The 14,231-nt window shown below is 31.1% G+C and overlaps 1 protein-coding gene across 2 annotated transcripts; it reads right to left on the bottom strand.

Moving 5' to 3' along the window:
- Window positions 1-634: 634 nt before the first annotated feature.
- On the bottom strand, window positions 635-9,451 carry LOC139495110 (CD302 antigen-like). Of its 2 annotated transcripts, XM_071283266.1 has the most exons (7): window positions 9,297-9,450; window positions 6,756-6,791; window positions 5,943-6,113; window positions 5,291-5,391; window positions 4,948-5,035; window positions 2,902-3,160; window positions 635-718 (listed from the first exon to the last, which is right to left on the bottom strand). In XM_071283266.1, exons 1-7 carry the CDS (start codon window positions 9,358-9,360, stop codon window positions 709-711), a joined length of 729 nt encoding a protein of 242 aa, XP_071139367.1. In that variant the 5' UTR covers window positions 9,361-9,450; the 3' UTR covers window positions 635-708. The 2 variants fall into 2 exon arrangements, with proteins under 2 accessions (XP_071139367.1, XP_071139368.1); XM_071283267.1 differs by lacking the exon at window positions 5,943-6,113 and having other exon boundaries at window positions 9,297-9,451.
- Between the last annotated feature and the right edge of the window lie 4,780 nt (window positions 9,452-14,231).

The following is a 14,231-nucleotide window of genomic DNA, read 5'->3' as shown; positions in this document are numbered from 1 at the left end:
CAATACATTATGTAGATGTAAGCCAATCTACACCACACCTATATATATGAAGATGTGGTATGAGTGCCAATTAGACAACTCTCTATCCAAGTTACAACATGCACAATTTATAAAAGTAACTAATTAATGGTCAAGGTACCGTCTTCAACACAGAGCCTTTGCGCACACCGAACAGCAAGCTACAAAGGGCCTCACAAATTACTAAAGTAAAACCATTCAAACGGGAAAATCAAGTCTAATTCATCTTAAAACGAGAAACGAGATGTACCACATAAACAGACGAAAACCACTGAACATTAGAATTTTATGATACAATGAAAAACTTGCATACCATATTGCAAGCTATGAAAGGAACCGACAAGACAAACGCAAACAATCTCGAACAACCAAACCACGGCATGTCATAGATTTATGTACACAATTGTTCTCTATGTTTTACCCCTAATATCCAGAAATTCCGCTAAGACTTATTATTGACCCCCGCTAACCTCTATGCATACTCCCGTTCACCCCTTACATGCATTCTCGTCATCCCATTGTTCTCTTACTCGTATCCACGTCCTCATTCTATTATTCTGACAAAATCAATTGGCACAGATTCGAAGGGAGAGGGGATTGATAGAAAACAATCCTATACAATTATTAACTTTTGTTTTAATTTTATTATAAAGATTCGTTTTTGTTGTCTGGTCATTGACGTCATGGTAGTTAGTCAAACCTGCAAAGTAGAAAATAAGATATGAATTATATGTAGGACGGATACTATAGTTTTCATACATTAAAATCAATTAGTGAAATATAAGAAAAGAATGAGTGTTACTAGTTAATGACTTTTCTCTATTTATGAGTATTGTTACGAAATATTTATAAGACGTATTCAAGACAGGTGTATACGGGGGCGCCGAATGGGACTCTTGTGGTCTTGTACTCGAAATTAAATTTTGTACGGACAAAAATGAGTTCAGTTAAAAAAAATTGTAGCATACTACAAATTTAATTTTGTCATACAAAATTATCTTTCAGTGGACAAAAGTTAGTTTTGTCATGACAAAATTCATTTTTGGAACACAGACTTTACTTTTGTTACCTAATTTGAAAGTTGGGCGACAAAAGTATGTTTTGTATGCAAATTACTTAAGCTTAGATTCTGTGAACTAATTTGCATACAGAACTGAGATTTTGTCACAAAACTCAATTTTGTGTTTATTTTTTGTGTAGGAAAAAAATGAGTTTTGTTAAACAGAAGTGAAAATTTAACACAAAAGTCAATTTTGTGCCAGAAAGTCAATTTTGTAACACAAAATTATTTTTGTCAAACAAGTCAATTTTGTCTCACAAAGGTGAATTTTGTGTACACAAAAATAAACACAAAATTGAATTGGTACATGTAGACCAATTTCAATTTTGTTTTTATTTTTGTGTTGACAAAATTAACTTATGTGACACAAAATTAAATTTTGTAATGACAAACGACAATTTTGTAGACAAAATTTATTGTTTTTACACAAAATTGAATTTTGTAATGACAAAATTCATTTTTGTAGACAAAATTCAATTGTCATGACAAAGTTAAATTTAATTTTTTTTTGTGTAGACAAAATTGAGTTTTGTTAAACAGAAGTGAAAATTTAACACAAAAGTTGTATGCAAATAAGTTTATATTTGCATACCTATTTGACAAAATTAAATTTTGTCAAATGAATTTTGTCTACAAAAAATTAATTTTGTCTTGACAAAAATGAAATTTGTCTTGACAACAATGAATTTTGTCTTGACAACAATGAATTTTGTCTTGACAAAAAATGAATTTGTCATCACAAAATAGAAGTTCTCAAAAAACAAGTCTGTATCACATAGTTTTGTAAGACAGAAATGAGTTTGTTATGACAGAATTGAATTTTGTACAAAACCACAAGAGTCCCATTCGGCGCCCCGTAGTGTACAATGGTGTATGATCATGATTTGTATTGTTTATCACAACAAACTTTAATTCCTAATTTTTAACTTAAATTCAAATTGACAAGACAATTACTTCATTAATAAGAGGGTTTTGGAAATTGACCCTGCTATTTTACTGTCTATTTATTATGTTTATCATATTTTTGTAAATGTTAAAACCAGTCCCACCCACTATTTTTTTTCTTTTTAATGTCCTGTACCGAGTTAGGGTAATACCGTTGTTATCTGCAGACCGTTTCTTTGTTGACGTTTGCTTTTGTTGAAGTTCATTGTTTCACAATTAATGTATTAAAAGATAACAACTAATTCTAACAATTAAAAGAAATAGCAAAACATCGTTCCATATAGCAACAGTAGCGTTTGATTTCAATCTGTCTGTGCATTCACTGATTATAGTTAAATTGTTGCATGGTTGATTTTGAGTATTCAAATTTACACTTTTAAGTTTTGAACTTGAAGATTGGCGCCATGGAAAATGAAGTTATTTTCTATGAGTAGAAAGCGGGTTGCAGGTCGGTGACTAGAACATTAACTAACGGGCCGATACGTCATGGGCAATCTGTAGCATTAAACATTCTGGGGTCACTAGCAATACTAAAATTATATCGGCTGTTGGCGGCCCTTTAAAGCGATAATCGTATAGTCCATAAATACAGATTACCGATATCTGTTGAGCTGTTATGGTATGATAAGACACCCTATTGCAGAAAAAAAGTGGGTATGTCTTTTTTTTTTATTCTGGTTCAGGAAAATGATGATGTGTGACATACTGTCCAGTTTTGTTCAGTTTGTCATTTGTTTTATACATCATTGATTTGAATTATGTAACTACGTTGAATAGAAACTTTTTTTCTTGGATTCGTAATATTTTGTTATATAACATATGTATTTGTTGTTTCATTTCAGAATGAAACTAAACTTAAACGTTATACACTTTCCTACCTTAATTCGCATATACATTGTGATTCCCATTCGCAAACACCTTTCGGGATGTCAATCCAGGAAAAACAATCGCAACTTTTACGGATGTCAATCCATTTATCAAGATTTAAAAATATCATAGCACAACTGCCAACTGCAGTCTTGTCAGGTTTGGTCGGATGCCAGTCGTTAAACATGTTTGAGTCGGTTGTATTTTTAGATTGCCATTCATAACTTATGCCATTCCTTGACTCTAATCCAATCAAAGGATAGGATAAACCTACAACAAGTAGTAAAACAAACTATATGCATATAAAACAAACGCCTACAAAGTGTGCCAAAAAACAAACATCAATATATTAATATTAACAAAAAAACAGTCAATGTTAACGTATCCATAAATAACACACTTCCTTTATCAGTATGATTATGACGTAAAATGAAACATATTTATTCTGATTTACCTAAAACAATCTCGAAATTCATAAAACTAAAACCAAACTTCTCTGCAGATTTAAAACAGTGTTTTGTCGATATTAAGAGTAGTTTTTGACTATTATATATATTTCCAGTCGTGTATCACCCTCACTAATGATCCAATGGGTGGATCTGTCATACATTTCTAACTTTTTGGACTTATTGATATATCTGTAGCTATTCATTACTTTGTTAACTACTTTTTTCGTTTAAGTAGAGATGTGTACCAAATGAATGCACTACAAGATTTCAACAAGGGGCCTTTTTAATTTAGATAGATTTGCTCCAAATCATGAACATGACAGTTAATTTTCCATTGGTTAGATGTGTTTGAGTTTTTCCAAATAACCAAGGACTGTCCGTTTTGAATTTTCATTTGGATTCGGTATTTTTCTAATTTAACTCATTTACTCTTTACACAACGAGTAATCTTCAATGTAAAACAAAACTCATCATAGATGCCTGGATAACATTATTTATTTACGCTAGACGCGCTTTTCGTCTATAAAAGACTCATTAGTGACGCTCGAATCCACCAAAGATAAAATAAGACAAATAAAGTACGAAGTTGAAGAGCATTGAGGACCAAATTTCCTTAAAGTTTTGCCAAATACAGCTAAGGTAATCTATTCTTGAGGTAGAAAAGCCTTAATATTTCAAAAATTTTACGTACTTATAAACGGTTCTTCGGAACATTTAATGAAGCTTGCATTAGCTTTTGAGTTGTATAACGTTAATAAAATTGTACTGAATGTGTGAACTCAACTATTCTGTTTAATGTAATACAGCTTAGTGTGCTGGTCTCTGGAGTTCATGTTTAATTGTGAAACAAGGGCAAGTTCAACCTTAGGAAACCTTAAAAAAAATCGGTTTGATCACATTTGCTTCAGAAAGGGTAAGTATATCCCGCTCGACATGATGCATCCAATACCGTATAGCGGATTATTTTCCCGGGTGTAAAATTTCGCGATATTAATTGAAAAAGGTCTACGAAATATTCTGGCGGTTTTTATTTTAACGGATTCAAAATATTTTTTAATACCTTTTCATGTTCACTTTTAAATTGGCGGAATCGCCTCTATCGTTGGAAAAAATCATATAGTCATTTGAACTCATTAGTCGAACACAAATTGATAACGCCAAAAAAAAATAATCAAAAACTGTCTAAAGATAAACACTTGTAAACAAACCAATACATAAAAAACTAGAGACTGAGAAACTGAAACCTCACAATAAACCAGGGTTGATATCAGGTGTTTCAAAAGGGTAAGTAGAACATGTTAGATATGTGACATATGCCATGTTGCTCATGTGAAAAATATGTTTTGTAACCCTTGGATTAATTTATTTTTGATAAGTTGCATGCAAAAACTTGATTTACCTTGTTGTTCAATTATGCTATAGAATTTCAATACAATGGTATGTATCTTTTTGAATTTTGAATTTTATGCATTTTTAATGCATTTTTTATTTTTATGTATACTATTTTTTTTTTTTTAACTTCTCTGTAACCTTTGTACTTGCATGGTTTTATGAGAATAAACTATCTATCTATCTAATTTTAAGATCAATTTGAATAATATTGCTAACCATTTTCTCTCAAAGCTGAATATATGAATCTGTTTTCTTCTTTGTTATTTATTTCAACAAGAGTACTACACTTATAAGAGCAAAAATCCTGCAAAACATGATTTGAATACACAGTTACCAGCGTTACATAGTTTAACACAACTAATCGTAAATGACAAGTGTACTTCAATGATATAGGCATATAAGTTCAACCCAATTAACACGAAAAGGCACACCTTACATATCATGCACACATTAAATGAATTATTCTGTCACCGATCTTTACTGTAAAATGTATAAATCTATAAAATTTCCCATCTGTGCATTTCAATTCTCAATTTGATACTAGTATATACCAATTTACCTTTGCATCGTCGTAACCTAAGACATTTTTAACAAATATGTATAATGAACCACTGAATGAACGTACTTCAGCTACGCCAAAACCATTTCCATTTGCAACACCTAAATGTATATAATTGTGACATGTAACTATACATATAATAGTAATGAATATTTCATTATTTTAGATATATCTCTAAATTGCCCTGTTTTTTTACAAGATTTTGTTTCGTTATGATTTTAGTTCCTTTGTCTAATTTAATTCAGAATATACCCTATGTAATCAGGTGTTGTGTTCATATATACAAATATTGATATCAATATTTATATGAAAGTAATAATTAAATATATATGACCATTTCTTTGTCGCCATATTAAGTTAAAGATAAAGTTATTTAACCTTCAGCTTGGTTTTGGTTCTAAAACATAGTTGACGGAGTGTTGATAATTTCTATAGTTTATTTAGCCAATAACAGATTTGCCTATAAAATTATAAAGGCCTGTATTTATCTGACAAAACAAGAAAATCCTGAATGTTGTTTTTAAAACAGAACGCCTATCGGAGCTTTTTTGTCGAAGTTTTAACTACGTTTTTCAATTTATTTGTAAAACGATTCTCTCATAAATTAATATCAAGCAAAGAGATGAAATATTATATAAAACACAAGTATTACATATAGCCTTTATCGGACTCCATACACCATCATCTAAACACGTTATGGTGTCATTTCCCATTAGAAAATAACCAACTGAGCACGTCACTTTTCCTGTACTCCCAACAAATCTTTCTTCTGCAGTAACTATTATTTTGGCACATGTTCTGGTAGACGGGTTTGGGCACTCAACTACAGATATATTTAGAACGATACATCGCATGGAAAATAAAAACCCTAATCATAAGATACAAAGTTTTTTGGTGTATTCGATACTGTTCTTCTTTGTTTTATTTTTGGGCTTTATCTTGTTTCGTCACTGCTTTTTCTTTTCAGAAGAAACTCGCGACTAGCGTTCACAATTGTTATCCTGGTGTCTTAGATGATTTAAATAGTATTGCAACATCAATTCCTATGATTACAAATTTGTTACCAAAAGTCTGTTTGCTATAATTTCATATATATACATAACCTTTTGTCTTCGGAAAGCCCTTTTTGGATTACTGACAAAACACCCTTTTTTATTATTTATCTAGACACGTTGAATTAAGATAAAGTATTTTTGTTTATAATTTAAATGTGTGAATATCTTATTATACATGTTATACATGTTATAGCAAAGTAAAAAAAAAATATATTGTTCATAATATGGACTGAAATATAATTTTGTATTGGAATTCCTTTTGTGTCTCAAACTGTGGCATTTGTACTATGGAAATCACAACATAGACTTGTGCTTTTACGGCAATGTTCGACTGTATGACAGTTGTTTAAAGTTTTGGAATATTAATTATATTGGACGGTCAACAAAGTATAGACATATTAATAACTTACCAACAGTTGGTCTCTTGTGACATCTTTTTCTTTTCACTGAAAGTATTATTATTTTGTTTTATCCATTTGAAGAAATAGAAGCTTTTTTCACACAGCTCATTTGAGATAACAATCAATTGTTTTTATATTTAAATAGAATAAAAATTGTACAATAAAGGTACTATTTGTAAAAATGATAGATCTTTAATCGTATCTTATACATATTTTGTATATTTGTGATCAATTTTCAGATTAATAGTAAAACAAAATTCCTATAAATGTGATCTTTAAATGTTAAATGTTCGACTTTTTTGAAAATTGATGTAATTGTACAACACAATTATGGCCGGCGGCTTCATTTGATACACATTCGAATGTTGGAATGAATGATGTATATGTTTAACAGTACATTCAACATGGATTATTTTGTTAATAATCTAAAAGGTCAATCCCGTTGAACATGATATTCTGGGAATACTTCCATGACGAGAAATAAGTTTAACATGTTTAAAATGAAAACAAAAATGATAGTAAAACCCGACCCATATTGTTTAATCAAACATCAACATAGATGAGGCCCCTCATGGGGGGGGGATCCTAGTAATCACATAATCACCATTTTTTTGCCAATATAATCACATAATCATTAAATATTTGCTTATCTTTAGTAATCAAATAATCATAAACTAAAAATACAGTCCTAGGTAATCAAATAATCATGAAATATTTGGCTTAATAATCAAATAATCATTAAAAAAAGGGCCAAGTAATCACATAATCAAAAACCCCATGAGGGCCCTCATAGATGTTATGGTTATCTTGAATTTCAAATATTGAAAGTTGGGCACATTTGTATTTCGCGACCTTTGTAATGACGCCATTTCCAAAATGTGTGGTGGCCATCTTGAAAAAATGATTTTTTTTTCTGGCCAGCAGCGGATTTTTTGTAAGTATCATTTAGTTAACCTTTATACCAAATTTCATGCTTGTATCACGATTTGCACAATTATGTCCATAATATCTCCCACTACTTGTGTCAGAAAGTAATTTGTTCTTTTCCTATGAAATTTTAAAAAGTATGGTTTCAACATTGTATAAATAAAAACAATAAAAAAAAAGATTTTTGCTATTTTTTTGTTTTAAAGATAATACAGTATTTGCTGCTATATCTCTCAGAATTAAGTGGGATATGAATAAAAATATGACATTTGAGTTTTGGAATACTCCATCCCTTTCATTACTTCTCGAAACTAATTTTATACAAAATTTCCATTTGAAGATGTTTATAGAATTATACCATGTTGTCATCTTTATTTAAACGCAAGTAAAAAAAAACTGGATAAAGAAGTTTATTAGGAATCAGAGACTAAATGTTTAACATATTTCTGGAATGTACATGTTATGTTGCAAAAAATTTCTGGCTATCCTATGCAAACTGTTCTAGAAATAATGAAATGTCTGGTCTTTTATCGCAAAAGAAGTATAGTAATTGTTCAGTTTATCTGGTGCTTTTGTTAATAATAAAACAATTAGTGTGCGTCTTTAAAAATGCTATGAACACAAATGTAAATATCAGAACGTGTTGCCTGGAAAACATCGTTGGATATATTATTTGAAATATTGGATAAATATAGAAAACACTGCGTTTGTTTCTTAATAAAGGCACGAACAGTATTAACAAACAGATTTGAAACGACAATTGTATGAAGAATTTATAGTATTCCATTTACATATCAGTTTTAAAATATTAGTAGTTACATAGTGTGCTTGTGACATAATATGATATATACAGGGTAAGTAAATTCCATATGGGGTTCGAGCGACCTAATATGATATATACAGGGTCAGTAAATTCCATATGGGAGCTTCGCTCTCACCCCATATGGAATTTACTTACCTTGTATATATCATATTAGGTCACTAGCACACTATGTAACGAATTTATCTTACCGACTATCTTTTTTTGTGGAATTTAGACTAAAGTTGTCTTATTTGCTATCATAACACATCTTCTTATTTCTGCATAAAAAGTGTTCAAGTCTTCAATTTTAAGAACCTTCTTCAATTGATCTGCACTTAAAAACTAAGGTAAACGACAAATATCTATTATCAACAACCTTGATATGACAATATTAAACAGATCTTTCAATACTTTTTAATAATCAAACAATGCCTACGTTTTAAATCCACTACTAACTGTGTATTGAAATAAGGCCCGCCTCCCTACTAACCTAATATTGAATATACACGGTCTCCATGAGGTCGCTATTAACCAATCATATTCCTATAAATGTATAGGAGGTAAGATAATTTCATATATCCTGGTAACTTAATCAATAGTACAAGTTTTACTTAAAAGTTATAATCCATGTCTAATACTGTACATGTATTTTGTAATGTCACATATTTTGTCGTGAACAAACATCTGATATATTAAGTGTTTCTCATAGTGCTGAGCATCTCTAAGAAACAATTACAAGCTTGATACATTGCGTTTAATTTCAATAATGCTTTCCAAATGTTTTTGCTTAAAATTCAAATTATCAAAGAAAAACAACTTACTTTCAATGGCTGGAACAAGTAACAATCCCAAAATACCTGTTATCGTGAAAAGTAATGACTTCATCGTTGAGGCTTTTGCTGATTCGATTTAAACGTTGATGTGTTGTACATATAACCAACCGACAACAGTATATATAGTCATATCATTTGCGACATAAGGTATTGATTAAGGAAATTTACAATTTACATCATGACCAATCAGACAATTACATGTTACTCATATTGACAGACCTTGGAAATCTTATCAAAAGTAGAAAAATTAAAAGTAAAAATTATGTGCCAGTTTAACATTGACGGAGAAAATAGTAAAACAACAAAATTATAATAAAATCTTGAAACGGAAATGGAAACAAAAGATCATAAAGTATGAGTCGTCATAAAAAAGAAGGATTTGTGGTGAGGTTGTCAATCAGACAACTCATTAAAATAATTGCGTGTGATTTACCTTCGACTTCACATATTTACAAGCATGTTTTGATTGATTAGTGTTTAACGCTATTGTCAGCACTATTGTGCTTTTTGTGACGGTTGATTTTGGTGTAATTTTCTGGACTTTTATTGGAGTATCAACCAGTATATTTTTCCTGACAATGATAATCGTTTACGACTGAATTTGAGCGCACTTGCTACATGTACGATTCGAGCTCACGTTTTCAGTGTTCACATATTTTGATTAAATGAAATAAAAGGTATATTTTACAGCGAAATTCAACTTGTTCATTGAAAACATGTTAACTGCAATTATTTTCCATAATAAAGGCAAACGTTAAAGCTAAATAGAAAAAAACATGGCAATGGCATGATTTTTAAGGTATTTTGCTAATTGGAAGGCAAATATTTATTGTGTTCTTTCAGTAATGTAGATGCAAACATAAAGTCGATTTAGCACAATCTTAACACTCAAACATTCTCTTTTTTAGTTAATTTTTGTTCATTTATATCATGAATATGTTTTGGAGTTTAGTATGATGTCTTGTTTTGCTGAACGTGTGCACATTTTTGTTTAGTGTCCAGCTGAAGCCGTTTCTTGTTGCGGGATTTTATCGCTGGGTTGAAACTCCATGATTGACCTTACTACTTGATGGTGTTCTTTTTTGTCTCAATGAACAAGTGCTATTAAGTATCTTATTGTATCATTTTCAAATGTTTCATAAGTGTAAGTACTGTCATAAGGTTACCATAATCTTAAAATTTTGAAATGAAATTTCCACCAATTTTGCTATTTTATTTGTCTAGCTAGAAGATGCATAAATTTATATTGTGTATCCATATAAAACATATTTTTATGGTTTTATTTAGAATTTTTCGAAAAACTTTGTACTTGTTTGGCTCTATGACTATTTTGGTCTGAGCGTCACTGATGAGTCTTGTGTAGACGAAACGCGCGTCTGGCGTATTAAATTATAATCCTGGTACCTTTGCTAACAATTTACAAAAAGAAAAATTGACCTAAAAAAAGGGGAGATAATTAACATTCTTTAAAAACAGGACATATCTTAACTTTTACTAATAACACACAGACATGTTGTGTAGTATCAAACGTTCGGGGAACAGGGAATCAGTGTGATTAAATATATAAAGGGTTGTTCGATATTACATCACATGATGTATAGATTTACCAGGAAAAGATTTTCAGTTTATCTAAATTTAAAAACCTCTTATTATGAATTCTTGAAAATACATAAAAAAATTACACACGTTGATGAGTTTAACCATATGTCTGATATAAATGACAGAGATAATATGATATAAAAATATTGAATAATTTTAAATAAAGACATGCAGGCTTAATAGTACAGCTTTGGTTTTGTTGGCCAATACTCACGCTTCCTAGACATATGTTTGTAAATAATGTTTTCATAAAATTGTAACCTCAAGTTAAAATCATGTTACTCTCATTTAAAGAATCATGCTATGAAATCGATCAGAGATAAGTTTTGGAGGTCTTTATGATTTGTATGAAATGTATGACATTTAAAGCCTTCATGCCAATATTTTTTACAAAATGGAAAAATAAAGATACTAATATTCGACAGACCTATGTCTAATGAGCATATGAACGATGTCATTGCAATATATTAGAAATATGTTTAATACATTTTTTTTTTTACTTCAATGGAAAAAACACTGCTCTTATTCTTACTTCACCTTCTGGATAACAAAGAATCGGACAGCCAATAATGGTGAATGTCTAAGGTTAACCATGTGTGTTAACTCGCTGTCCTGTTCCGCTACTGTACAAGGTTATTTTCTTATTATCTAAATTTTCTTTTTGAAATGGGATGGGGTAATTTTAACAGTATTTATTTGCCTTGGTTTTTAAATCATTACAGAGCAAGATTATTTGACGCGTTTTATACATGTATGTCAGTCATTTTATCGTATATCCATGAGATAAGAGAACAGGCAAGTATGAAACTATAGATGTATATTCCATAAATTTGGAGATTACGTTGTAAATAGTTATCAAAAGAACCAGGATTATAATTTTATACGCCAGACGCGCGTTTCGTCTACACAAGAACCATCAGTGACGCTCAGATCAAAATAGTTAAAAAGCCAAATAAATACAAAGTTGAAGAGCATTGAGGATCCAAAATTCAAAAAAGTTGTGCCAAATACGGCTAAGGTAATCTACTCCTGGGGTAAGAAAATCCTTAGTTTTTCGAAAAATTCAAAGTTTTGTAAACAGAAAATTTATAAAATGACCATATAATTGATATTCATGTCAACACCGAAGTGCTGACTACTGGGCTGGTGATACCCTCGGGGACGAAACGTCCACCAGCAGTGGCATCGACCCAGTGGTGTAAATAGTTATCAAAAGTACCAGGATTATAATTTTATACGCCAGACGCGCGTTTCGTCTACACAAGACTCATCAGTGACGCTCAGATCAAAATAGTTAAAAAGCCAAATAAATACAAAGTTGAAGAGCATTGAGGATCCAAAATTCAAAAAAGTTGTGCCAAATACGGCTAAGGTAATCTACTCCTGGGGTAAGAAAATCCTTAGTTTTTCGAAAAATTCAAAGTTTTGTAAACAGAAAATTTATAAAAATGACCATATAATTGATATTCATGTCAACACCGAAGTGCTGACTACTGGGCTGGTGATACCCTCGGGGACAAAACGTCCACCAGCAGTGGCATCGACCCAGTGGTGTAAATAGTTATCAAAAGTACCAGGATTATAATTTTATACGCCAGACGCACGTTTCGTCTACACAAGACTTATCAGTGACGCTCAGATCAAAATAGTTAAAAAGCCAAATAAATACAAAGTTGAAGAGCATTGAGGATCCAAAATTCAAAAAAGTTATGCCAAATACGGCTAAGGTAATCTACTCCTGGGGTACAGATGCATACACATAAGTTGAATGACTTGTCCATAGGTTGAAGCTTCGGTGTAAGTTTATGGATTTTTGTTGTGATTATTCAAATATCCTAGACACTTTTGAAACATCTGTTTGATACCAACTTCATACATGACGTGTTAAATCATTTTCATTTGCATACTTAATGAGAAAATCAATCATTACGAACTTTAATATCCATTGTATAATGTGCGTACGTGATGAAAGATGGATGCATAAATAACACATGTTGCATTTTCCTTGTATTCTTACTAATGTAATTAGTCAATCTTTAAACTTCCTACGTACTTTTCTAACAACTGTTTCAAAAGTACTTTTTCATTTTACAATTATAAGAAGTAATTAGACAAAAATGATAAAAGTACCTTGATAAATCACGTATTCAAATATCCACGAAATTTCAGGTTTGCCTCAAACAACGAAAATTGGTAGTTAATGACATTTACAGTATATTTTGATGGAAAACTATATTTATGAATTGTCATGTTAGTACCAAGTACCAACGCTTGTTTTATGACAATTTCTAGATCTGCTTGTTGATATTCATTATGAAGAATAGACAACGAAAACGGAAAATGTGTTAAAGAGACAAAAAAAGATCAAAGAATTGAAATCATACCAAGACTACCAACGGGCCTTCACAGCGTAATAGTCCCGCGCCTGGAGATGGGCATCGGCTAACAATGAAACATTAATCCAAACCTAACCTTACAGCATGTTACCTTAGCAACCAGCCATTTTTGACGTTCAAAGTTAACCTGTGACAGAATTTAGGATTACTCTGACCAGTCCTTGGACCATAATCAAGTAAACGGACTTGACTGTTGACAAGTATGACTGTTTGAATACTTAACTTAAATATAGGTTCGCTATGATAATAAGTTAATTGCGAAACCAGTCCTGTCATACGTTAACTTTGATTTAAAAATCTTTGTTCGAACCAGACCTTATTTCACTTTAATAAGACATTATTAAAGTGTTGTTTTCCATTTTTACATCACTGGGTCGATACCTCTGCTGGTCAGTCCCCGAGTGTATCATCAGCTCAGTAGTCAGTGCTGCAGTACTGACATGATTTAACAAATATTTTTTTTCGGATTTCAAATGTTTTGCTTTGAGCGTTCCCGATGAATGTAAATCCAGAAAAGCTTTTCGAACGCAAGACATTATTAAACGAGTTGTTTTCAATTTTATTTAACTCTCGGCGAATCCGAGTCCGGTCGCCCAGATAAACGTTCACCCTAGTACCCGCTTACCATTATACCTGTTCGCCAAGATTCCTGGTGGCTTTTTTTTGTCTAGTTGCAGTTATAGTTCACTTTTTGAACAGAATATGGTAAACGAGTTATTATATGTAGTCATGGTTTGTTGAACAATTCGACGAGTATTTGTATTGATGCAACCAAATAATTGGTTTCCTTTGGTTTGCATAAAACGATACTTGGATGCAATGTCTTTATTTATCTTTGCTGATAATTTTAAGGATTGGATATAGTTTGTGTACAAATCCTGATATTTTGTAAACAGTTTAAATAATCCAAGTCAATCAATTTACAAGT

This window comes from Mytilus edulis, chromosome 11, assembly GCF_963676685.1.
Source record: "Mytilus edulis chromosome 11, xbMytEdul2.2, whole genome shotgun sequence".
Lineage (NCBI taxonomy): Eukaryota > Metazoa > Mollusca > Bivalvia > Mytilida > Mytilidae > Mytilus > Mytilus edulis.
This window is presented reverse-complemented; position numbering and strand designations above follow the sequence as displayed.

Excerpts from the sequence above, each read along its gene's own strand:
- LOC139495110 (XM_071283266.1), bottom strand. The coding sequence starts at position 9,360 with ATGAAGTCATTACTTTTCACGATAACAGGTATTTTGGGATTGTTACTT. Across the intron at positions 5,392-5,942 it reads GAGTCCGATAAAGGCTATAT|GTGTTGCAAATGGAAATGGT; the intron begins GTAATACTTGTG and ends ATATACATTTAG. Across the intron at positions 3,161-4,947 it reads TTCAGCTTTGAGAGAAAATG|GTTTATCCTATCCTTTGATT; the intron begins GTTAGCAATATT and ends TACTTGTTGTAG.